The sequence below is a fragment of the Rhinatrema bivittatum genome, chromosome 9 (assembly GCF_901001135.1).
Source record: "Rhinatrema bivittatum chromosome 9, aRhiBiv1.1, whole genome shotgun sequence".
Lineage (NCBI taxonomy): Eukaryota > Metazoa > Chordata > Amphibia > Gymnophiona > Rhinatrematidae > Rhinatrema > Rhinatrema bivittatum.
Genome location: NC_042623.1, coordinates 129,967,646 through 129,995,122, shown reverse-complemented (window position 1 = coordinate 129,995,122; position 27,477 = coordinate 129,967,646). Strand labels below are relative to the sequence as shown.

Below are 27,477 nucleotides of genomic sequence, written 5' to 3'. Positions count from 1 at the left end.
TAGTTAAATCACAAGCAGATTGTGATAAATTGCAGGAAGACCTTGTGAGACTGGAAAATTGGGCATCCAAATGGCAGATGAAATTTAATGTGGATAAGTGCAAGGTGATGCATATAGGGAAAAAAAAACCCATGCTATAATTACACGATGTTGGGTTCCATATTAGGTGCTACAACCCAAGAAAGAGATCTAGGTGTCATAGTGGATAACACATTGAAATCGTCGGTTCAGTGTGCTGCGGCAGTCAAAAAAGCAAACAGAATGTTGGGAATTATTAGAAAAGGAATGATGAATAAAACGGAAAATGTCATAATGCCTCTGTATCGCTCCATGGTGAGACCACACCTTGAATACTGTGTACAATTCTGGTCGCCGCATCTCAAAAAAGATATAATTGCGATGGAGAAGGTACAGAGAAGGGCTACCAAAATGATAAGGGGAATGGAACAACTCCCCTATGAGGAAAGACTAAAGAGGTTAGGACTTTTCAGCTTGGAGAAGAGACGACTGAGGTGGGATATGATAGAGGTGTTTAAAATCATGAGAGGTCTAGAACGGGTAGATGTGAATCGGTTATTTACTCTTTCGGATAGTAGAAGGACTAGGGGACACTCCATGAAGTTAGCATGGGGCACATTTAAAACTAATCGGAGAAAGTTCTTTTTTACTCAACGCACAATTAAACTCTGGAATTTGTTGCCAGAGAATGTGGTTCGTGCAGTTAGTATAGCTGTGTTTAAAAAAGGATTGGATAAGTTCTTGGAGGAGAAGTCCATTACCTGCTATTAAGTTCACTTAGAGAATAGCCACTGCCATTAGCAATGGTTACATGGAATAGACTTAGTTTTTGGGTACTTGCCAGGTTCTTATGGCCTGGATTGGCCACTGTTGGAAACAGGATGCTGGGCTTGATGGACCCTTGGTCTGACCCAGTATGGCATTTTCTTATGTTCTTATGTTCTTATCCTGCTGAATCTAGGCCTGGGAGTTTCCTGGACAGACTGGACATGAGGCGATGACATGTCCGGATTTTACGCAGTACAGGCAGAGGCCGGATTGCTAGCGACGGCGTTGTTCCTTGGGAGAAAGTCTGCTCTGGCCCATCTGCATTGGCTCATCCTCAGCTTTGCTCTGGGCTGCGTTCAACTTGGGTGAAGCCAAACGTCGAGTTTGGGACGAGTCTGGCATCGATTTTCTAGATGCTCTAGACTCCTGTGAGCGCTCTTGCAGGTGGCAGTCGATGAGACCAGCAAGGTCCATGAAAGAGTCCAGGGATGCAGGCAATTCACGAGTCACCAACTCATCTTTAATCCGGGAACTCAGTCTGTCGAGGAAGATAGATCGTAAGCAGTCTGAGTCCCAGTGAAGCTCCAAGGAAAGGGTCCTGAATTCTATGATGTAGTCAGTTAATGGTTGAGAGCCTTGTTAGAGATGGAGATGTCACAGAAATGGCTCTTCTGCCTGGATCATCAAAGACAGAACAAAATAGGTTGAGGAACCTGGGCAGGTCTCAGAGAACCGGGTCAGCACACTCCCAGAGAGGGGACGCCCAGGCCAAGGTCTTTCCATCCAGGATGTAGGTCATCTTGGTGATCACATCTGGGAAGTAAGCCGGTTGCAAGCAGAAGTGCATATTACACTGATTCAAGAAACCCCTGCACATAAGATTGACCCAGAAAAGCATAGGGGTACCTGCAAGGGCACGATAGACCAAGGGACCAACATAGTGGTGGAGGAATTGAGCTTGGTAGATGTCATGGCAGCAGTCATGGTAGCATCTAAGTGAGTGCTCAAGTTATCAATGGATGCTGGCAGTGTCTCCAGGAACTTTTGTTGCTCACTGATTCTTTGTGCCAGGCCAGAGATGGCTTGGATAGCTGAGACCTCTGCCGGGTCCATGGACTTGGCAATCTGTTAGGATTAGTGGGTTTCGAGAAACCTTGGCCCGAGATGAGGGTTGATACCATCTGCAGGAAGGAGCCCCACAGGTCTTCACCATTGGGAGGCGAGGTCAGCTGTAGCAGGAGATACAGTAGTGAGTAGAGGAACAGAGTGTCCTCTGTCAGAGCAACATGATCACAAGAGAGAGTACTGTGGGGGATCCCAAGGAGCGGGGTAAGAGATACAGTTCGGAGGGAACCCACAGATTACTGACAGAACTGGAGATGCAAGTGCCAGAGCAGGATCCTCTGAGAAAGAGTGCTAGGCAGGCTCTGGGGAGTGGGGAGCATAAGACAGGAGCTTCTGGAGGTACGCAGCAGAGACTGTCCCGAGGGGCGGGGCTGTGAAGCGAAAGAGGCTCTGGTGTGATGACCTAGGCTGTCCCATGGAGCGGGGATGCACGAGTTGAACCTCTCAAGTAATAACATAAGCAACCCCCGAGGAGCGGGGTGCGCATGATGGAATCTCCAGTAGAGACACTGAGACACTACCCAGAGAAGCGGGGAGATGCCGAATACAGTCACTTGGTGTAGAACAAAGGCTCTACCGCGAGGAGCTGGGAAGTGCAGCTATGTCACTGCTGTAGAACGTAGGGACTGCCCCGAGGAGCGGGGAAGGGCAAGCACAGTCAATGGTGTAGAACGTAGGCAGTGCCCCGAGGAGTGAGGAAGCACAGGTACAGTCACTGGTGTAGGCGCTGCCCCAAGGAGCGAGGAAGCACAGAGTCGAGTCTCCAAAGCAGTAAGGCAGTTCCGAGGGACAACCCTGAGGAATGGGTAGCCGGCAGGCAGAACCTCTGGAAGGCAGGGCTAGCCGGAGAGCAGGGGAAGCCTGGAGACAAGGTCTCCAACTGGAGTTCAAGCAGGACCCCGAGGACTGGGTACCCGAAACAGAGTCCAAAGTTGCCGGTAGATCCGATACAGGAACCACAGGTCTGAGGAGACAGGAACAAGCACCAGTAGCGAAGGAACTCATTGTCAAGTCAGCTAGCAAGGGGCGAAGGTGGTGCTTAAGAATCCCAACCTTGTGATGTCATCAGTCAGGGACACCCCTGAGGTTCCCACCATTGCGCCTTCAAACGGAGGCCCGGTGGCGCGCGTGTGTGCCTAGGAAGGCCCATAATCAGCGTGGGTGGCAGTGGCGTCCCGGCCGCCATGAGAAGCCCTGAGAACCCGGAGGAATTTGGCAGCAGTGGCTGGCCCCAGCCGCGAGTAGACCCAGAGAGGAGAGCAGGGCAGCACATGACATGAGCTGAATCGGTCGCAGCAGTCTTAATTAACCTCATTTCTTACAATAGTAAACCAAACCAAAGTGCATGTCATAAAGCAATAAGTAAAACATCATTTTATTTATTTTATGTATTTATAAGCAGTTATATCCCACTCCTTCAATGGTTTAGAGTGGATACATGATAACATACATAGTAAAGACATACTAAAATACAAAAATAAAAGCAAAGTTACTTACTAAAATTGACACAGATTGAATGGTATTGGTGGAAAAGAAAGCTGAGACAAAAAGTGCTGCAGGGATAAAAGCTGGAATTAATCCTAAATTTTAAATGCTTGTTCCCTGTATGTACCGGATCAGTCCAGACTCCTGGGTTTTGCCTCCCCCTCTAGCAGATGGAGAAAGAAGTTTAGAAACCAAAACTCCGCCTATATCTAGGCTGGTGCCACCTACAGTCTGGCAGTATTCTTCTGTCTCCTAGCAGGTGGAGGGGGTGCAAAACCTACAATCTGTGCTGAGGCCTAGGAATTAGGTGGTAGATAGTGTTTAAAAAAAAAAAAGGTTTAGGGCTCGAGACCGCAGAGGCTTGCCTGCAGGTCAGGTCCGTGTTCATGCCTCCCAGGGGGTTGCAAGGTACTGAGGGGACTATCCCCCCTGGCTCCAGAGACCGCTGACAAGTGGGGGATCCCCATCTACCGGCGTACCATCGGCACTGGGGGTGACACCGGGGTGCCCAGCTCACTCCCCCCAGTTGGATCAGGACCCGAGGTGATCGGTAGCTTTTGTATTAAAAAAAAAAAAGATTTTTTTCTTGTTTCTACCTTCTTCATCTCTCCTTCCCGTGAGGGGGGGGGGGCAAGCGCCGTGTTCGCCATCGTTGGGGGTGACTTAATTTTTTCTCTCTCTCTCTCACTGGGGCAGAGCATGCCGCGTCGGTCTGCCTGCCGGGCCTGCGGGTCCGCGCAGGCGCAGCTGTCCAGGGAAAGCCTCTGTTCCTCCTGTGTTTCAGGAGGCGAGGGAGTTTCTTCGGCCCCTGTCCGGACCCGGGGCAGTAAGCGTTCGCGTGCCGGGTCCACAGGGGTCAAGCCGGCTGCTAGTGGCCTGTTCCCGGGAATGGGCGCCATTTTGAATGCCGGGAATGCATTTTCGGCGGGAACGGCAGCCATTTTTTCACCTCGGGGAGCCGAGACGCCCGCGCCGCCGGCGGATCGTGGGGAGGACAACCTCCCACCTCGATTGTCACCTCAGCACAGGGTCCCTGCGGGGGACAGACCTGCTAGGCCCGACTGCCCAGATAATTTAAGGATCCCTGAGGGGGATGATGACGGGGCATCTTCTGATTATTCGTTCGGGTCTGAGTTTGTGCTATTGATGCACAAGGCATTCAAGGCCTGTAGGCTGGCCAGGAAGAGGCCACATGATACCCCCACTCCGGACCCAGGGCTAAAATTTGGGAAGCAGTCGAAGGCCGCTCCACTTCCAGGGGGCCTGGACAGGTCCCGGCCTCTTCGACTTCGGATAGCCCAGGGAGATCCAAATTTCACAATGGATACTGATGAGCCGGAGGAACATCAAGGGGATCAGGACCTTCCGTCCCAACCACCGAAGGGGTTTGATGGGGATGGAGACCAGGTGTCCATGGGTCCTCGTAGTTCCCATGGGACAGAGGGGGATGACCCGAAGGTGATTCGTCTATTTCGAAGGGACGAACTGAGACCTCTTATTCCGGAAATTCTGGGTGAATTAGGGATTCAGGTACTGCAGGATCGTCTTGGGACTTCGGGGTCCTCCTTCCGCCTTTCCCTTGCATTTTTCCGCGTCAGATTTGCTTTTTAAGGAGTGGGATACTCCTGACTTGGGCCTCAAGGTGGCGAAAGCAATGGATAAGCTCTATCCCCTGCCGGAGGAGGTTTTGGAGCTGTTGCGGATGCCTAAGATAGATTTGGCGGTAGTGGCGGTCACAAAGAAGACCACCATTCTGGTGACCAGGGGTACAGCGCTTAAGGATTTGCAGGACCGGAAGCTAGAGATACAACTCAAAAGGATCTTCAAGGTATCGGCATTAGGAATTCGTGCAGCGATTTGCAGTAATTTTTCCTTACGTACTGGCTTTCGGTGGGCACAACAATTACTAGCCAACAAATCACTTTCGCCTGAAGAGGCACGCTAGATGGGGCAATTAGAAGCGGTGATTTCTTATAGTGCGGACGCCTTTTATGATCTACTTCGCACCTCGGCCAGAGCTATGGTTTCTGCGGTTTTCGCGTGGCGTTTGCTGTGGCTCCGTCATTGGTCGGCGGATGTGACATCTAAAGCCCAGTTGGGTTCGTTGCCCTTCAAGGGCAAGCTGTTATTTGGCAAAGAATTGGAGGATCTAATTTAGTCCTTGGGTGAGAACAAGGTGCATCGGCTGCCAGAGGACAGACCAAGGACCAGGGGAGCTCCGGCTTCTCACTCTCGCTTTTGCGGTGGTCGCCATCCTCGGATCTCTCGGGGCATGGTTTCCTCCTTTCGTCACAGTGCCAACAGACAACAGTCTTATTCGCAGTCCTTTCGCGGGCTCCGTTTTGGTCGTCTGGGAACCAGCTAGAATGTGCAAGGGGGCAAGCCTGCACAATGATGTGCGGCCAGTCCATTCCTCCGTACCAAGAATCGGGGGCAGATTGGGTCGGTTTTACGAGGAATGGACCAGAATCATGTCAGATCAGTGGGTCCTCGATGTGATAAGACAAGGTTACGCGTTAGATTTTTTACGCCGGCTGCGCCAGTGTTTTCTGGTATCGCCTTGTGGGTTTTCGGACAAGCGCCGGGTGGTACGGGTAATGCAGGGATGACTCCGAGATCTCGGTGCAATTGTCCCAATGCCACCCAACGAGCTCCACAGGGGCCGTTATTCCATTTACTTCATGATACCAAAAAAGGAAGGAACCTTTCGTCCTATCCTCGATCTGAAAAGCATCAACAGATGTCTGCGGATCCTTCGCTTTCATATGGAGACCTTGCACTCTGTGATCGCATCAGTAAGACAGGGGGAGTTTTTGGCTTCCTTGGACCTCACGGAAGCGTATCTTCACATCGGTATCAGGGCAGAGCATCAGCAGTTTCTCAGGTTCGCCGTGCTGGGGCAGCATTTTCAGTTTCAGGCACTCCCGTTCGGCCTTGCGACTGTGCCTTGAAATTTCACCAAGATCATGGTAGTGGTGGCAGCGCAGCTACGCAGGGAAGGTCTGCTGGTGCACCCGTATTTGGACGATTGGCTGATTCGTGCCAAGTTGGAGACACTCTGTCAAGCAGCGGTTCAGCAGGTGTTCCAATTGCTGCACACACTAGGTTGGATAGTCAATGTCTCCAAGAGTAATCTGGTTCCTTCTCAGTCACTGGACTTTTTGGGAGCTTTGTTCGACACTCGTCAGGGAACGGTATCCCTAACACAGGAGCGAATGTTCAAATTACAGGCTCAAGTTTGAAGGTTATTATCCAAACAGGTACCGATCGTCTGGGACTATTTACATGTGTTAGGCTCAATGACTTCCACACTGGAATAGGTGCCCTGGGCTTTCGCTCATATGCGACCTTTGCAGTCAGCATTGCTATCCCCCTGGAACCCAGTGTCGTAAGAATTTCGTCTACCGTTGCTGCTGACCCAGGCAGTGCGGGACAGCATGGATTGGTGGTTGTGTCCGAGCAATTTGAGTCGCGGGGTGCCACTGGAGATTCCGTCCTGGACGGTAATCACTACAGATGCCAGTCTATATGGTTGGGGAGCGGTCTGTCTACGGAAGTCAGTACAGGGCCAATGGTCCCCACAGGAGGTTTCTTGGTCCATCAATCGGCTGGAGACCAGAGCAGCCCGGCTGGCTCTACAAGCATTTCTCCCACTAATTCACGGACAGTCCGTCAGGGTTCTCTCTGACAACGCAACCATGGTGGCTTACATCAATCATCAGGGGGGAACCAAGAGTCAACCAGTTGCAGCTGAAGCTCGGCTCTTGATAGCATGGGCAGAGAAGCATCTGTGCAGCATAGTGGCCTCTCACATTGCAGGGGTAGAGAACATTCATGCAGATTTTCTCAGTCGCAATTGGCTGGACCCCGGAGAGTGGGAACTCATGGAGGACGCGTATGACCTCATTTGCACACAGTGGGGGGACCCCCGCCTTCGACCTGATGGCAACCTTCAAGAATGCAAAAGCTCCTCGTTTCTTCGCTCGATGCAAGGAGACGGCAGCAGAGGGCGTGGACGCTCTAGCACTGCCATGGCCGACAGATGTGTTACTTTATGTGTTTCCTCCATGGCCACTCATCGGCAGGGTGTTACGACAAATCGAGTTACACCCGGCAGAAGTGATACTAGTTGCTCCCAAATGGCCACATCGTCCATGGTTCACGGATCTCCTGAATCTGGCGGTGGAGGAACCCATTCGCTTCCCATATGTGCAGGATCTTCTGCATCAGGGGCCCGTTTGTTTCGACCAGGTCGATCGCTTTTGTCTAGCGGCAGGGCTTTTGAGAGGCAAAGGTTGAAGTCCAAGGGATATTCGGATGCGGTTGTCACCACTCTTCTACGTTCCCGGAAAATGTCTACAGCGTTATCTTATGTGCGAGTCTGGAAGGTGTTTGAATCATGGTGTCTTACTCGAGAAGTGGTTCCTACTCGGGCGGCCGTGTCGAATATCTTACATTTTCTGCAGGATGGTTTGACTAAGGGACTTTCGTGTAGTTTGTTGCGGGTTCAAGTAGCGGCACTGGGTTCCTTACGCGGACAGATTCAGGAGTCGTCATTGGCGACTCATCCGGATGTAGTGCGGTTCCTTAGGGGGGCAAAGCATTTACGTCCCACGTTTCGGCAGCCTTGTCCATCCTGGAATTTGAATGTGGTTCTCAAGGCGTTGTGCGGCACTCCCTTTGAGCCTATTCGCAGAATCACCTTGAAGGATTTAACTTTGAAAGTGGTGTTCTTGGTGGCTATTTTTTCAGCTCGGTGGATTTCCGAGCTTCAGGCTCTGTCTTGCTGGGAGCCTTTCTTACGAATTTCAGAGTCGGGAGTGTCGCTTCGTACGGTTCCCTCTTTTCTGCCGAAGGTGGTTTCTTCTTTTCATGTGAATCAGATGGTCGAGCTGCCATCATTTTTGGAGTTGGACGGCTCGGATCCATTGTCTAGGGAGCTCTGAAAATTGGATGTGAGGCGAATGTTGCTGCGCTATTTGGAAGTGACCAATGCATTCTGGATCTCCAACCATCTCTTCGTCCTTTGGAGTAGTCCTAGAAGAGGTAATGCTGCTTCTAAGGCTACCATTGCTAGTTGGTTGAAAGAGACCATAAGTTCGGCATATCTAGTGCAGGGACGGTCACTACCATTGGGTCTTCGGGCTCATTCTACTCACTCTCAGGCTGCATCCTGGGCAGAATGTCATCCTATTTCTACAGAGGAGATTTGTAGGGCAGCCACATGGAAATCTGTGCATACCTTTGCCAGGCATTTTCGTCTGGATATCAAGGCTCCAGGACATATGGGATTTGGAGAAGGAGTGCTCAGAGCGGGCCTCTCTGGATCCCATCCCAAGTAAGGTAAGCTCTGGTACATCCCAGGAGTCTGCACTGATCTGGGTACGTACAGGGAAAATAAAATTGATTCTTACCTGATAATTTTCGTTCCTGTAGTACCACGGATCAGTCCAGAGTCCCACCCGGTCACACTGTTGGCAATGGGAGAGGCCGTACTGTGTTTGTGTCTGTTTTGTTTCAGTCAGAATGCTCTGCTGTATTTTCCCGTTGGGGGGGTGTTTTGAGCCGGTGTCGATGTTAGTTTTTTTTGGCATATAGTTATTGGAGATGTTTGGTTGATTTTTTCTGCTTTGACATTAAGTAATACTGCCAGACTGTAGGTGGCACCAGCCTAGATAAGCTTGAATAAGTAGACAACAGGTAATTAAATAATGCAGGTTATATTACCTTAACTTAAAGTACTCAGAAATCAGCAGTCAATGGTATCAATGGGATCTGGTATAGGTGGAATCAAAATTGATTTACATATATAAATAAAGGCATAGAGGAAAAGCCAGGTTTTCATCTGCTTTCTAAAATCGAGATAGTCATGAGTTTGGCTGATCTCTTCTGGGAGAGAGTTTCAGAAGGTAGGTGCAGCTCACAAGAAGGTTAATTGACTAGTTGTTGTGCTCCGCTGCTCATCGGTCCCAACTGCGAGCAGCCTCACCCCACCATCCGGGCCTATGCCGCCGGTCCCCTGTTGACACGGCCTATGCTTCCCCGGACCACCGCAGCCACTGCTTCGCAGCCCAACTCCACTGTACGCGACAGGAGGGGCTGCTGTTGTCTCTTCACTGCTGGAGCCCTAGGAAGCAGCGGAACCTCTCGCAGAAAAAAAATGCCTGGCACATGGTGTACACCATTTTCAACTGTGATGCCTCCTACCTATGTGCAATAAGTAGAATGGGGATAATGAGGGTGGATAAGATCAGGCTAAGCATGTGGGGGCTACAGGGGGTTATAGGGAATGGGGAGGGATGGAGAATGTCAGGCAATGGATGCGAGGGCTACTAGAGGGAACAATAAAGAGGCAGGGGAGATCTGGAGAAGGTCAAGCACTGCAAGTGGAGGCTTTTAGAGGGGTGGCCAAGGGTCCTACAACTACTCATATCTTAATTATGAACAATACATAGTTACATACCAGTATGGAGCTCAAACTGACAGTGCATTCTTAATGGTGGCATTCCTATTGTTATAACTTGTAGGTGTGTGGGCCCTGGGCCGAGGTGAGAGATGGTACTGCCCACATGGAGGAGCGCTGTGAGCCTCACTGTCGGGAGGTGCGGTCTCAGGGGACATCAGACACAGTTGTGGAATAGAGTCTTTATTATAAAAATAGAAAAGGCACAGCCCACAGAGTGGGGGGTGCAGGAGCAGGAGATAAGGTCTGAGAAGGGGTACTCCCAGAGGGAATACCTCAGGCGTGAATATCTGGTTATGGTCTGCAGAGCGGGGTATACCAAAGAAGTCTCTCCGAAGTGATGATGCGGTAGTGGCCTGCAGAGCAGGGTACACCGAGGGATTCCTCACTCAGAGATGAAGTTGTAGTGGCCTGGGTATGGGTACACCGGCGAGGGACCTGTAGTGATGACATGGCAATGACCTGCAGCGCAGGGTACACCGAGGCGGTTCCTCACTTGAGCTGGCATGGTATTGGCCCCAAGACCAGGGGGACACCGGAGAGGGTTCTGTAGCAATGACGTGGCAATGGCCTACAGCACAGGCTACACCGAGGTGGCTCCTCACTAGTGCTGGCATGGTAATAGCCCATGGTACGGGGTACACCGGAGAGGATCTCACAATAAAGCTGGTTCAGTAGTAGTCCGTGGAGCCAAGGTACTAACAGAGTGACAGTTCCAGGAGAGGTCCCAGAGAACGGGAACAGACTGCAGTCCAAGGCAGAAGGCCTTCCGAGGATCGGATAGCCAGAGACAAGGAAGGGCTCCTGAGGAGCGGGTACCCAGAGCGTCTCACACCGAAGTGCAGGAACTGGAACAGGAAGTCTGTACAAGAGAAGCGGATTCAGTAATGAGGGAACTACTTGCTAACTCGTTGATAGGCAGGGCCAGGCAGCTTAAGTACAGCAGAGTGTAGACGTCATCCGGAGGGGACGCCCCCGAGGTTCCCGCTATGACGTGATTAATACTGGCCCGTGCACATGCACGCGCGCCTAAGTGATCCCATGAGCAAGATGGCGTTCGGCAGTGCCCATGCTGTCCCGGTAATGCCAGGGAGGTCGGCGGTAGCTGGAGGAGGCCACCTCTTTCCCCAATGATGTCAGGGATGCATAAAAAGAGGTGAGCATTAGTGGTCGCAGCCGTCTGCGACTGACGAGTGTAACACCTATTTCACCCTATAGATTGAAGACCTCAAGAAAAGGCCTGGGAGCTGCACCACAAGAGGAGATGGATGATGGACTAGCTGTGCACTAGGTTGGATAAAGCTGGAGGTAAGATTTTCATCAGGACAGCAGGGAACTATTAACAAAATCCATCTATGTTCTTTTTCTGTCAATGCCCACATTATTGGCCTCCAGCTCTGCACCACCCTACCTTCAGCTTGCATAAACTCCCCTTCACACAAACACTGATCTCCATACATCTGTCTGTCAGAGGCTGCATTATCCTTAAGTGTTATTTGGAAGACACCCTCTGTGTTGTGAGTTCTGGCCGCGAGCACTCGCAGCCAGTCCTCCCTACCTCCTCTTCTCGGGCCATTCAGGATCCCCCTCATGGCGGTCTGCAGAGCGCAGGCAGCAGCATGAAGGCAGGAAGACGTCAGGGAGCAGCGTCGAGAGAGCCGCGGCTGTCTCCGCCTCTTAAAGGGGCTGCGACACAGAAGCGAGCCCGGCCCCGGAAGATGATATCATCGGTGAGGGAGATTTAAACTCCCTCAGTGAGGAGCAGGACGCCTTCGCAACAGGTTCCTGTAGTTGGCTGTGTTCTGTGATTGCCTGTGCCTCCTAGTTCAACTTTGGATTGCCTTGGACTTCGTTGTTCCTGCCTGCCCCGACCCCTGCTTGGATTTTGGACCTCGTTTGGATTGCTGCCTGCTGAACCTTGCCTGGACTCTGGACTTCGTTGTTTGTTGCCTGCCCTGACCCTTGCCTGGACTCTGGACTTCGTTGTTTGCTGCCTGCCCTGACCCTTGCCTGGAATCTGGACATTGTGTTGCCTGCCACCTGCCTAGACCCATGGTTGGTACTGGGACTGCGTACCAGCCTCCTCACTGAGGTCTCCGTGTCAAGACTTTGCCAAACTTCCACCTGCCGGAGACGAGTTCACCTGAGCACTGCAGGTGGGTGTCATCTCTCGCTCCGGTTCAAGGGTCTACTTGCATAACAGATTGCGAAGTCCATGGACCCGGTGGATCTATCTGGTCTTCAGGCTATCCCAGGTCTTGCCCAGCAGATGATGCAGCAACGCCAGCAGCAACAGCAACAGCAGCAGAGCCTGGAGGCGTTAACCGCCACTGTGGAATGACTGGTCCATCGGCTGGATTCTGCTCAGGGAACCGAGGCAGCTGCTGCTGCACCTGCTCTTCCGAATACTTCTGTCTCGGTTTCTCACTTGCCCGCACCCCCTCGGTTTTCTGGAGGGGCGAAATTATGTAGAGGGTTCCTGAACCAATGCTTCATCAGATTTTCTCTGCAAGGGCAGCAATTCCTCAATGACTGGGTGAAGATCTCCTTCATAATCTCGCTGTTAGACGGGAAAGCCATGGCATGGGCTTCTCCCCTCTGGGAGAGAGGGGATCCCATTTTGAGTGACTTGTCTCGATTTGTGCAGACGTTCCGCCAGGTGTTTGACAAGCTGGGACGGGTATCTACGGCCTCTTCGGAGCTCCTAAATCTACGACAAGGTACCCGCACCCTGGCAGACTTTACAATTGAGTTTCGCACCCTTGCTTCAGAACTGGGATGGCGGCCGGACTGTCTTCGGGGCATTTTTCTGGAGGGTTTGTCCTCCCGCATCAAAGATGAACTCACTGGCCGGGAGCTTCCGGAGGACCTGGATGCGCTTATCGACTTGGCAGGACGTATTGATCGACGTCTGCAACAACGCGCCAAGGAAGCGAGACCACCTCGTCATCTGGTGTCTTTGGCCCCAAGCTTCTCCCGTCCTTTAGCTACTCCCACCACTACGGAAGCTCCAGCAGAATCCAAAGAGGAACCTATGCAGTTGGGAAGAAGTCGGTTGACTGCAGAAGAGAAACAACGCCGGAGAAGGATGGGACTGTGTTTGTATTGTGGCAACAGAGGACATCTTTTGGCTCAGTGCCCGGAGCGTCCGGGAAACTACAGATCCTAGGAGTCTCCGAGGAGAAGACCCTAGGAATTAACCTTGCTCCTCATTTCATAGTTCCGGTGACATTGCAATGTGAGCAGGGGTCCTTCACTACTCAGACCCTGGTTGACTCCAGTGCCGGGGGGAACTTTATCCTGGCCGAACTTGTCCACCAGCTACAGCTCCCGATACGTCCTCATCAGACTCCATTGTTCATTTCATCTATCCAGGGTGATAACCTTCCGGGGCGAGTCACTTCTTGTACAGCTCCCATAGTACTCCAAACCGGGATCCTCCACCAAGAAGAGATAACTTTCTTTATCTTAGAGAAAGCGGTCCACCCAGTAGTACTGGGTTTGCCCTGGTTACAAAGACATTCTCCTATTATTGATTGGAGGACACTCCAGATTGCGGCTTGGGGTCCAGATTGCCTGGAGACCTGTATCCAACAGATACCCCAACCGGCGATTCCGGTATCCACCACCAGGTTTTCTGTGCCACCCCAATACTCTGAATTCACGGACGTCTTCTCTAAAGAAAAAGCGGAGATTCTTCCTTGCCACCGAAGGTTTGACTGTGCCATCAATCTACTTCCCAATACCAGTCCACCCAGTCTTCAATTTCTCGAACATGGAAATGGCCTCCACTGACCATTTTGAAGCGTTGTCACCCTTGCGGGTCATCGCAGTCAAGGGTACGGTTAAAGAAGAATAGTTCTTTATAAAGCTTCGATAATAGCAGTAGCTGGAATTAGGCCTCAAGGCAGGCCTGGATGTTGAAGGCGGCTTCTCTGCCATGAAAAGAGGATCAAGAACAGCTCCAGCTGCCAGGCGAGTCCAGGGATGCAGGCTTCTTTACCACAGAGGGCCCGAGGTAAGACTAGCGACGTCTAGGTCACATGAGGAAGTTGCTGGCAGCCTTCTGGCTACATGGGCTGCACCGGACGACTCCCTGCTGCCGGGTAGCGTAGAGAGGTGGTCCGTGATCCCCTGAATGCAGGGGATGCTTAGCCATGGCTCCTGTCACATGTGAGACACGTTGGCGGCCTCCAGTCTGCATGAGGTTGCTGGAACGCGGCTCCAGCCAGATGTAGGAAGCTTTAGCGGTCTCTGGACTGCGAAAGAAGGAGAAGCGCGGCTCCGGTCACGATGGCAAGACGTCGGCAGTCCCCGGGCTGCTGAAGAAGCAATAACAGCACAGGGGAAGAGAGAAAAAAGGTGAAGATGCTGTCCACATGGGGCAGAATCCACATGGGACGTTTGGGATCGATGCATTATGGATGAGTATCCTTATACTATCATTAGCCTTGGATTTAATAATTGAAAATTTTTCTATGAATTTTGATCAGGACTGTTTTTATAATATCTTGAAAAAAGAAAAAATTCTAGGAGTTGAAAATTAAAGTAATTAAGATCCCTTATAAAAAACGAGATGGTCTGTTCTATGCCTGCTCGTATATAGAGGGTCTAACAAAAGTTTGTTGGGTCGGTAATAAGGTGCTTTATAGTTTTATACCAGTACATGATTGGGTTGTTTGGTTGTTTGCAGAATCATAACACCATGGATTTACTTATTGTCCCCCTTCCAGTCATTAATTCAAATTTGATCATATTATGATAACTACTGCCAAGTGGCCCCACCACTGTTACCTCTCTCATCAAATCCTGCACCAAATCCTTTTTTAAGTGTGAAATTGAGACTTGCCTATAAATTAAAGGATGAGCTACGGGTGGGTGGGAGAGGGATGGGAAGATTCATAAATACAAAATCAAAAATGTATGTTTGTTGCCTGCTTTTCTAACAATCTATTTAAAACAAAACACACAAACTTCTGTTTGTTGCCTATCTTTCTCACTATCTATTTAAAACAAAACACCCAAACTTCTGTTTATTGCCTGCCTTTCTGACCACCTATTTAAAACAAAACACACACACTTTTCTTTGTTGCCTGCCTTTTTTATTTATTTATTTATATTTTATTGCATTTTCATAAGGTTTAACAGCATTAACATGCTACTGAAATCAGGACAAATGGTATATCAATTCTTAAACAAAAATAAATAGTAATAAAAGCAAGAAATTATTTATCTATTATCCTTGGTAAGAAGGAAATCGGGAGATTCAAGATACAATAGAGTGCCATATAACAAAAACATATCACTTTCAAGTAATACAGAGGAGATTGGATATACATACCTATATACACTGCTAATGTCTAACTAGCCTCCTCAGGAGGTTGAAGGGAATCCAAAAAGGCAATTAAATAAGAAGTTTCAAAGAAAACATGTTGTGTATTATTAACGTTTATAGCACACTTACATGGGAAGTGGACTATAATTTGTGCACCTAGCTGTCTAGCTCGAGGACATTGGGCCAAAAATTTCTTCCATCTTAATTGTTGCCCTTGATATATCTGGGTAAACCCAGATTTTCTGGCCTAACTATAAGATATCTCAGTTGCGTAGAAAAAGTCTAAGAAGTGTATCATGGTCCGATGCAAACACAAAGTTTACCAACAAAGTTCCACAACTCTCTACTTGATTGTCCCCCAAAGACTCAAATATTTCAGTCATATAAATAGCTGCAACATGGGGTTGAAGAGAAACATTTTCATTTTTCTCGGAGATCACACAATAAATCCTTGAAATAGGTGGCAATGCATCTAGTGGTAGATGTAATACCTCTTGCATATCATTTTTAAATTGATCTCTTACAGTGCTCAGTTTAAATTTCGGGAAATTTAAAACTCTCAAGTTCAGATATCTTGCAGAATTTTCTAAATTTTCCAATCTTTTAGATGTAGAAAGTTCACCTTGAATTAAGCCACTCTGTATAGATTGCATTTGAACTACTTTTAAGTCGAGGTCATCAGTCTTCAAGGAATGTGTTCTAATAGGCTCCAAAGAAGGAACATTGCTCTGAGTCTCTTTTATAACATGACTAAGTGCAGATATGGAATGTTCCAATGAAGTTAAAGCACACCAGACTGTATCAAGAGTTATCACTGGGGGTTTAGCCGGCAATATCTGGGGCAGTAAACCTTCCCCAGAATGAAGAAATTCTTTACTTACAGTCTGCAAGGGTTCCACAGCATATCTCCCGGCTGGAGTGGAAGTTAAGACAGAATGACTCGATTACCCTTCCTCCAAACCCTTTGCTTCTGTTAGGTCTTTCAGTAGTTTAGATGGAATAAACTCTCTTATTTCACACCGCTCAATGTTTGCTGCCATATCCAGCTCAGGGGCAGCTGCTCCTGAGAGCACCATCCATTCTGGCAGCATGCCCAGTCTGACTGCGTCTGAGTATGCAGTGGGGAGGGGGTAGCAGGAGCTCTAAGCCTTAAAGATATCTCATCCCATAACTTCAGTTTGCACTCAAAACTGGCATCCAGTGGACCCCTCAACTGGACAAGTTGAATCCAAAGCAGTGCAAAAGCCTTTAATGCGCGTCTGAATAAGGGTGCTTTGGGGAGAGGCCAAGGCTACCTCTCTCACTCTCCCTTTCCTCTTTGTATGCGGCATCTTTCTCAGGAAATTAAAAAACAGTAATGAGCAAACTGGAGCTTTCAACACCAAATCCTCCCCTCAAGACGCCATCTTGTATCTTCACCTGTTGCCTGCCTTTCTGATTATCTATTTCAAACAAAACACACAAACTTCTGTTTGTTACCCGCCTTTCTGACTACCTATTTAAAACAAAACACACAAACACACTAAAACATATACCACAATAGTTTACTTCTCCCAATACTTTTAAGTTTTAAAACTTTCTCCAGACAATACTTACTGATTCTTTCCAGCCACCAGCAAGGTGATCCTCTCCTCTCAGGCCTAGGTGTCATACAAAAACTGTAAAAAACAACAAGTGGACTACCTTACACCGTGGAAGATTTTATTAGAAGTGCCCGACTCGAACTGAGTTTCGCCAACAAGGCTGCATCAGGGGCTAAAAGGTTAAAAAATAATAAATATTTTTAAAAAATATCACAAGAAACTTCTGGTAACCATTATTATATGGAGTCCCAAAATATCTATCAAAAAAACATTTTCTTACAACATCCATGTCTAAACATTTTTATACAATATGCCAAAAACATAGAGAAATACTTATTTCTATATTAAAAACATTTCATAATATCAGCCATCATAAAGATGTAAAGACATCTATTTATGACATATATATTTGAACATTTTTATATTGTATACCAAAATCTTAGAGATATACTTATCGATTTCTCATACCTATGCAAACCATATTACAAAATAGCAAATTATATATAAATGTAAAGAACGGAGATAATTACCTTTATGCTGTAAACATACTCTCACTGAAGTAAGAGTCAATATATCAATCTGTGTATTGATTGTTGCAATAAAACTAAACAAAAAACACAAATTAATACTGTTTATACAAAATAATAGTTGAAGGTCACATATTGTAAATTCTTAATCCAAGATTCATCATATAGGGCCTCATTTTCCAATATCACAGTGGTAATGCATGAGGGGGTGTGTCCCATGCAACTCTTAGGTGCTGCAAGCAACATGTTATATGAAACTGAGCAATTGTTGAGAGAGAGAGAGAGAGAGAGAGAGAGAGAGAGAGAGAGAGAGAGAGAGAGAGAGAGAGAGAGAGAGAGAGAGAGAGAGAGAGAGAGAGAGAGAGAACCTTGCTATAGTGCCTATGCCCTAGACAGGTATTTGTATCCCTATGGGAGGGCCACCTAGTAACTCGAGGTGGGGATTAGGTATGAGCGTAGGGGGTTGGGGGCCACTTTCACATTCAACATGAGACGTACGGAAAGAACAGTGGTCTCTAGTGAAGATTTGCTGGCCGTCGGAGTGAGGAAACTCACTCCAAGAAGAGATTTGGGCAACGTTCTCTCCACCTAGCTTGTTCTTGTCCAGGTAGAGTGTCCATCAAGCTAGGTGGAGAGAACGTTGCCCAAATCTCTTCTTGGAGTGAGTTTCCTCACTCCGACGGCCAGCAAATCTTCACTAGAGACCACTGTTCTTTCCGTACGTCTCATGTTGAATGTGAAAGTGGCCCCCAACCCCCTTCGCTCATACCTAATCCCCACCTTGAGTTACTAGGTGGCCCTCCCATAGGGATACAAATACCTGTCTAGGGCATAGGCACTATAGCAAGGTTCTCTCTCTCTCTCTCTCTCTCTCTCTCTCTCTCTCTCTCTCTCTCTCTCTCTCTCTCTCTCTCTCTCGACAATTGCTCAGTTTCATATAACATGTTGCTTGCAGCACCTAAGAGTTGCATGGGACACACCCCCTCATGCATTACCACTGTGATATTGGAAAATGAGGCCCTATATGATGAATCTTGGATTAAGTATTTACAATATGTGACCTTCAACTATTATTTTGTATAAACAGTATTAAATTGTGTTTTTTGTTTAGTTTTATTGCAACAATCAATGAAATTTCTGATCTATTAGTTAAAATTTGTAACCTATCATTAAAATCATCCATTGTACCTGAAGACTGGAGGGTGGCCAATGTAACCCCAATATTTAAAAAAGGCTCCAGGGGCGATCCGGGTAACTATAGACCAGTGAGCCTGATTTCAGTGCCGGGAAAAATAGTGGAAACTATTCTCAAGAACAAATAGTGGAATATTCTCAAGAACAAAATTGTAAAGCATATAGAAAGACATGATTTAATGGAACATAGTCCAAGGGAAGTCTTGCCTAACAAATCTGCTTCATTTTTTTGAAGGGGTTAATAAACATGTGGATAAAGGTGAACCGGTAGATGTAGTCTATTTGGATTTTCAGAAGGCATTTGACAAAGTCCCTCATGAGAGGTTTCTACAAAAACTAAAAAGTCATGGGATAGGAGGCGATGTCCTTTTGTGGATTACAAGCTGGTTAAAAGACAGGAAACAGAGAGTAGGATTAAATGGTCGATTTTCTCAGTGAAAAAGGGTAAACAGTGGAGTGCCTCAGGGATCTGTACTTGGACCGGTGCTTTTCAATATATATATATATATATATATAAATGATCTGGAAAGGAATACGACGAGTGAGGTTATCAGATTTGCAGATGATACAAAATTATTCAGAGTAGTTAAATCACAAGCAGACTGTGATACATTGCAGGAGGACCTTGCAAGACTTCAAGATTGGGCATCCAAATGGCAGATGAAATTTAATGTAGACAAGTGCAAGGTGTTGCATATAGGGAAAAATAACCCTTTCTGTAGTTACACGATGTTAGGTTCCATATTAGGAGCTACCACCCAGGAAAAAGATCTAGGCATCATAGTGGATAATACTTTAAAATCGTCAGCTCAGTGTGCTGCAGCAGTCAAAAAAGCAAATAGAATGTTAGGAATTATTAGGAAGGGAATGGTTAATAGAATGGAAAATGTCATAATGCCTTTATATCGCTCCATGGTGAGACCACACCTTGAATACTGTGTACAATTCTGGTCGCCGCATCTCAAAAAAGATATAGTTGTGATGGAGAAGGTACAGAGAAGGGCAACCAAAATGATAAAGGGGATGGAACAGCTTCCCTATGAAGAAAGGCTGAAGAGGTTAGGACTGTTCAGCTTGGAGAAGAGACGGCTGAGGGGGGATATGATAGAGGTCTTTAAGATCATGAGAGGTCTTGAACGAGTAGATGTGACTCAGTTATTTTCACTTTCAAATAATAGAAGGACTAGGGGGCATTCCATGAAGTTAGCAAGTAGCACATTTAAGACTAATCGGAGAAAATTCTTTTTCACTCAACGCACAATAAAGCTCTGGAATTTTTTGCCAGAGGATGTGGTTAGTGCAGTTAGTGTAGCTGGGTTCAAAAAAGGTTTGGATAAGTTCTTGGAGGAGAAGTCCATTAATGGCTATTAATCAATTTTACTTAGGGAATAGCCACTGCTATTAATTGCATCAGTAACATTGGATCTTCTTAGTGTTTGGGTAATTGCCAGGTTCTTGTGGCCTGGTTTTTTCCTCTATTGGAAACAGGATGCTGGGCTTGATGGACCCTTGGTCTGACCCAGCATGGCAATTTCTTATGTTCTTATGTTCTGAAGGACTGGAGATGGGTGGATGTGGTTCTTATTCATAAAAGTGGAAGTAAGGAAAAGGCTGGCAACTACAAACGAATTAGTCTGAACTCTGTGGTGAGCAAATTAATGGAATTTCTACTAAAACAGGATTGTGCATTTTTTTGAATCCAATGAATTGGAAGATCTGAGGCAGCATAGTTTTACCAGAGGTAAATCTTGTCAGATGAATCAGATCATTTTTTTTCATTTGGTGACCAGAGAGCTGGATCAAGCAAGGGTGCTAGATATAATGTACTTGGATTTCAGTAATGCTTTTGACACAGTTCCACATATAAGTCATATAAATAAATTGAACACCCTTGGTATGGAACCTAGAGACACAGACTGGGTTAGAAACTGGCTGGGTGGGAAGTGACACATAGTAGTGGTAAGTGGAGTTTGCTCTGAGAAGGGCAGTGTTACTATCAGTGTGCTTCAGGGATTGGTCCTTGAGGAATAAAGTCTCCTTGTCAGAAAGCATCAACCTGGTGCAGCAGGAAGTGATCCTGTAACAAGGACCTGCTCTCCAGGTGGTGCATTGTCTCCTTACACCAAGAATGTATCTCCCAGGGCTCCTGCCCAGGAGGGAAGGGTTAGCTTGACAGTCATAACTGGTGATTTGATTATTAGGAATGTAGATTACGGGGTGGCTGGTGGGCATGAGGATTGCCTATAACATGCTTGCCTGGTGCGAAGGTGGTGGACCTCACATGTCACCTAGATGTTTCAAATAATTCTTCCCCAGGAGACCAGCAGTCTTGCTTTTTGAAGAACTCCAGTTTTGGGTGTAAAATGTTCATTAGAGAAATTAAATATTCTCTTGACTAACATTGTGGTTATCATTGGTTTTAAAATTATTAAAGAGAATTCATTCCTTTGAATACGTTTTTGCACTACACTAGGCATATTTTCTTTGGACACTTTTTCAAAAAATGAAAAATAGAAGGATTACTTTTGGGCAAATGATGACATTGGGGGAGTCTTCACTTTTAAAAATTGTTAGTGAAGCACCATGTTTGTTGCCTTTCTAAAAATGTTTCTAAAGTTTGTTTTATTTTTGTTTAATATATATTCCATTTTTCCTGTTCACTGTCTTTTTTTGTATGCATAATATATAGGTTCTAATGCCTCTTATAATAATCTTCAGGAAATATTTCTTTACAGAGTAGGCGGTGGATGCACAAAACAGCCTCCCAGTGGAGATGGTGGAGACAAGGGCAGTACAGTATCTGAATTCAAGAAAGCATGGGACAAGCACTGGGAATCTCTGAAGAAGTAGTAGAAATTGTAGAGCTGAGCAGTTGTTTAGATAGGGAATCTAATTAGGTCGTATGGTCTTTTTCTGCCATCATGTGTCTATCTTTCTAAATATGACAGATTATGTATCTGCATAAAATGTACCAATATTCCATTAGCATGATATTCTATCTTTTCTTTTACAACACACCAGCCAGCCAGTTAATGTGACTTTCTATATTTTACTGATCTAGAAAGAAGAAAACAGAATTGAAGTCTGCAGTCAATACTAATTTCTAATTCAGTGCACATCAGTTTGCAACTTCAAATTTTATAATTAGTATTTATAGATAGAAATTGAACCATATTAGTGACTAGGCTACCATTGTTGTTAGTTTGATTACAGATGTTACTTTTAATTTATTTTACGCTGTATTTGAATATTTTATGATTATTTTGTTTTAATTTGATGTATTTTATTATTTTAAAATGTAAACCAATATGATTTCCTTAGAATACCAGTATAGAAACTGAAATAAATAAATAAATAGTACAAAGAAACTACATATTGCATCAATAAACATTGCCAAGGCACAGTATACAGTACATCTTCTGTTGACAATTGGTATTCATTGGAATAATCAATGTAGTATATGTTTATTTGACCCGGATTGAAACAAAACTCATGAAAGAATAACTACTTTCGCTCTTCAATTTACAGGTAAATCCAGTCAAGGAAAGCTACTGGACACATATCAGTTCAGATGGCTTCAGGTTAGCAATGATTTGGAAGCATGGTGGGATTTACATGGACACAGATATCATATCCATGAGGCCTATCCAAGAAGTAGATTTCCTGGCAGCTCCAAGATCACAAAATTGTAGCAATGGGATATTTGGTTTCCAAAGGCACTATCAGTATCTATGGGAATGCATGGAAGACTTTGTGAAGAACTACAATGGAGCCATATGGGGACAACAAGGCCCTCGACTGCTTACCCGAGTTTTAGCAAGGCAATGTGAGTTGCCAGTTTTCAAGCATGTAGAAGATGCCACATGTGGGAATATTTCCATTTTGCACCCACAACGATTCTATCCAATTCCCTATCTTGCATGGAGACGGTATTTTGAGGTCTGGGACCCCCGTGGCACCTTTAATAATTCATATGCCTTGCATTTGTGGAATTTCATGAATAAGGATATGAAGAAGGTTACTGCAGGAAGCAATACAGTGGCTGAAAATCTCTTTATCAAATACTGTCCACTTACTTATGAATTCATTGTGAAAGCTACACCAAGGAAGTAAACATAAGATGATAACATTATTAAAGTCAATCGCTTTTTACTCAGTATTCTCCTCAAAATCAGAAACTGCCAATGAACACTGCATAACAATATTCAGACCAACTCCACAGATGTCCCATGGAAAATTTCAATTCAATTCTCTTATTCAGCTCCTCAGAGTTATTTATCCCAGTTTGGATAGGCCTTTTATGCAACTCATGAAAGCCTCCAAGGCTAATATATTTCTTTGTGCACTATCAAACTTAATCAACTATCACCATGAAGCTACAGTTATTTGTACGTGAACTGTTATGCTTTTTTTAAATTTCTTGACATGATTTTCACATCATCTTTATTTTACTGTAATATCCTCTTTTCTCACATGTAGTGTATTCTAAGTGATTGTGTTTGGAATTTTACCATCAAACATGATTGTTAGGGCCTTATTTTCCAATATCGCATTGGTAACGCATTAGGGGGCGTTACCAATGCAAATGAGGCTTCTTTCGTGCAGTGGGGAAACATCGTGTGCGGCGATGTTTTCGCCATTCGCGAAAACATTAGCGCCGCACGTGATGTTTTCCCACTGCACGATGATTCTTTCATCGCGGTGCACGATATTTCGATAGTCCCAGACAGCCTGAGAGAGAGAGAGAGAGAGAGAGAGAGAGAGAGAGAGAGAGAGAGAGAGAGAGAGAGAGAGAGAGAGAGAGAGAGAGAGAGAACCTTACTATAGTGCCTATGCCCTACATAGGTATTTTAACCCCTATAGGAGGGCCACCTACTAACTCAGGGTGGGGATTAGGTATGAGCGTCGGGGGTTGGGGGCCACTTTCGCATTCCACATGAGACCTACGGACAGAACAGTGGTCTCTAGTGCAGATTTGCTGGCTGTCGGAGTGAGGACGCTCACTCCAAGAAGTGGTTTGGGCAACGTTCTCTCTACCTAGCTTGATGGACACTCTACCTGGGCAACAACATGCTAGGTGGAGAGAATGTTGGCCAAATCTCCGCTTGGAGTGAGCGTCCTCACTCCGACGGCCAGCAAATATGCACTAGAGACCACTGTTCAGTCCGTAGGTCTCATGTGGAATGCGAAAGTGGCCCCCAACCCCCGACGCTCATACCTAATCCCCACCCCGAGTTAGTAGGTGGCCCTCCTATAGGGATTAAAATACCTATGTAGGGCATAGGCACTATAGTAAGGTTCTCTCTCTCTCTCTCTCTCTCTCTCTCTCTCTCTCTCTCTCTCTCTCTCTCTCTCTCTCTCTCTCTCTCTCTCTCTCTCTCTCTCCAACAGGCTGTCTGGGACTATCGTGGATGGCGGTAATCCTTTTCCGGCCTGTCACGCAGTCCATAACGCGAGGTTGTAGTTATTAGCCGCGCTAACACTGCGGCTGTTTCGCCGCACACGATACACAGGTTCCCGCTTTACATATGCTCCGCCCCCTGAATACCAAATGACTAATTTGCATTCGCAAATCGCGTTAAAGTGCTTGGAAAATGAGGCCCTTAGTGTCCTTATTCTTCTGGCTTCTCTAGCATTCTTTCCCCCCCCACTGTTATACTTGCACATAAGTTGATTTTTTCTTTATTATATCCTTCAACACCCTGCCCTCAGCATGCTATATAAGTACACAGATTCTCCATGTACACCTTTCAAAGCTAATTGCGTAAATTGCCTGTCTGACAAATTGCCCTCCCCCAATGTGGCTGAAAGTCTATGTGTTCTACAAGGCACAGACTTTTAGCCACATTGAAAGGAGGCATTCCAAGAGGCATGTTTAGGTTAGGAGAGGAAATGCACGTGCAGAGATTATATTTTCAACTCTGTGCCTCGACTTTTCCAGCAAAATTGTACCCATATAGAAAAATAGGTACAAAAATCTGCAGGTACTTTACCAGTGTCAGTTCTCAAAGCAAAAATATATGCCTCCTTTCTCTTTGAAAATTGTTGCAAAGTTCTCAATGTAAAAGTACCGGAAAATTTTGTCCCAATGCGGACAATTTTAAAATGTCCCACAATATGTGTAAGGGATATTGATAGAATGACCACTCCTCTTATGCCTAGGAACTTTTGATCCTCTGCTTGAATTTTGAGGTAACCCTGCAGCATGCTCAGCATGATATATGTACAATAGGGTAAACGTGGATCTAAAAAGAGAGCAATTACATAGGAACATAGAGGACCATAGTCATAGGGGTTTGTCTCACTAAGTTTAGAGTTTGCCAGATAAACCCTGAGTTTTGAATTTTACACCCTGCCTCCTGGTTACAACTTACTAATATATTCACATCACTCTAGTGTAACTTGGTCAGATCACTGAGAGTCAACCAATCCCTGTTTGAAACTTGTGGGGATGGTGGGAATTGTGCTGCTATGGCCCCAGCATTTATCTTTAAAATATTGCAGGAATGGTGAGGGGATTGGGCACTTCAGGCCTAACATTTGTGTAACGAGGGTATTCAGAGAAAATCAAGCTTCTGCTATGGGCTGTGAAATTTTTTTTCCCACCAAAATTAATTAAACTGATAAATGGTAAAGTTATCCAAATAACTTTATCTGGGTAATTTTAGCAGAATAAATTCAGCAGAAAACAAGATTCAGCTGAATATTCAGCTAAATTTATCTTGGTAATTTTACCTGGATAACTTTGCAATTTATTGGCTTACTGAATACTTATTTATTTTGAATTTATAGACTGCTCATCTAATATTCTTAACAGTTTACAAATAAACATTCACAATTGAGGAAAACATAAAACATTAAATCTACACAAAGGCAACTTACCAATATATAAAAACATAACACACCATAAAACAAAAATTAAAACCAATAAAATAAAATGATAAGATGACATGAATAACAGGCTGCATATTTTTGCTAAAATAATTAGAGGTCATCATAATAAATGATGGCAGATAACTATGAAAATGGTACTTCCAATCTGCCCAGCCAGGTGTTTTAGAGTTGCAATTGTCGCTCCTTGCAAGTAGAGTGACAACTCACCCCAGGTTGACTAAACTGGCTGATCCAGTCCTGGTTTTTCACTGTTGCATGCATAGAGGTGTAGTTCTGATTATCCCATTGCTTTTTCTTAGATAGTCAAAACTACAACCCTAGGCATGCAATGGGGCAAAACCAAGCCTGGATCAATCTGTTCAGTTGACATGGGATGAGCTGGAAACCCTATATTCAGTAGAGATGTGAATCGTGTCCTCGATCGTCTTAACGATCGATTTCGGCTGGGAGGGGGAGGGAATCGTATTGTTGCCGTTTGGGTGTGTAAACTATCGTGAAAATCGTTAAAATCGTGAGCCGGCACACTAAAACCCCCTAAAACCCACCCCCGACCCTTTAAATTAAATCCCCCACCCTCCCGAACCCCCCCCCCAAATGCTTTAAATTACCTGGGGATCCAGCGGTGGTCCAGAACGGCGGCGGTCCGGAATGGCCCCCTCAATTGAATCCTGTGTCTTCAGCTGGTGCCATTTTGCAAAATGGCCGCCGCAAAATGGCGGCGGCCATAGACCAAAACGATTCGACGCAGGAGGTCGTTCCGGACCCCCGCTGGACTTTTGGCAAGTCTTGTGGGGGTCAGGAGGCCCCCCCAAGCTGGCCAAAAGTTCCTGGGAGTCCAGCGGGGTTCCGGGAGCGATTTCTTGCCGCGAATCGTTTTCCGTACGGAAAATGGCGCCGGCAGGAGATCGACTGCAGGAGGTCGTTCAGCGGCGGTCCGGAACCCCCGCTGAACGACCTCCTGCAGTCGATCTCCTGCCGGCGCCATTTTCCATACGGAAAAAGATTTGCGGCAAGAAATCGCTCCCGGAACCCCGCTGGACTCCCAGGAACTTTTGGCCAGCTTGGGGGGGCCTCCTGACCCCCACAAGACTTGCCAAAAGTCCAGCGGGGGTCCGGAACGACCTCCTGCGTCGAATCGTTTTGGTCTATGGCCGCCGCCATTTTGCGGCGGCCATTTTGCAAAATGGCGCCGGCTGAAGACAACAGGATTCAATTGAGGGGGCCGTTCCGGACCGCCGCCGTTCTGGACCACTGCTGGATCCCCAGGTAATTTAAAGCATTTGGGGGGGGGTCGGGAGGGTGGGGGATTTAATTTAAAGGGTCGGGGGTTGGTTTTAGTGTGCCGGTTTTCCTGCCCTCCCCCTTCCCCCTTCCCCCGATTTACGATTTTTTAACGATAAATCGGGGGAATTGGTATTGTATCGTGGCCCTAACGATTTTTGACGATTTAAAATATATCGGACGATATTTTAAATCGTCAAAAAACAATTCACATCCCTAATATTCAGGTTACACCCATGCATTCTGTGTGTGTTTGCCACTCCAGTTTAACCCCTTACCTTTTGTTTTGGGTTATATCTACTATTTCAATATAGGTGTGTGTCTGCCACTCCATGCAGTTTAACCCCTTACCTTCTGTTTAGGGTTATATATACTACTCCAATATAGGTTACCCCAATGTTTTAAATATAGGGTTGCAACTGTTGAACTGTGCAAGTTACCCCCATGCCTTATATTTAGAGTTCAAAAGGAAAGAACTCTACATACTGATAGGTGTGCCTTGGACATGACCATTCAATCCAGTGGAAGCATTCAGAGGAGAAGATCAACTTGCTGATGGCTGAAGAGGATCAGTAGGTATTGCTTTGGGAAATCATAGGACTAAAATAATTTAGAGAGAGGTAAAGTAGTGAGGTAAATTCTTTAGAGTTTGTGTGTGCCTGAGATAATAAGCAAACTAGAGGGAGTTAATTCTAGAGTGTCTTTCCCTCCCTCCCACTCACACCTGGCTCATCCTTTGATTTAAAGGTAAGAGGCACTTTGTCATTAAAAATCAATCAGGCTCTTTTTTAAATCACACTATTG

General features: G+C 46.2%; 1 protein-coding gene across 1 annotated transcript in view; it reads left to right on the top strand.

Annotated features, from left to right (window-relative positions):
* LOC115099569 (alpha-1,4-N-acetylglucosaminyltransferase-like) overlaps window positions 1-22,618 on the top strand; it is a 30,910-nt gene extending 8,292 nt beyond the window's left edge. Inside the window, exon 2 of the mRNA XM_029617302.1 lies at window positions 22,027-22,618. Coding sequence (XP_029473162.1) covers window positions 22,027-22,611 — 585 coding nt within the window. The 3' untranslated portion in view covers window positions 22,612-22,618. The remainder of the gene's footprint in view (window positions 1-22,026) is intronic.
* Window positions 22,619-27,477: the final 4,859 nt, after the last annotated feature.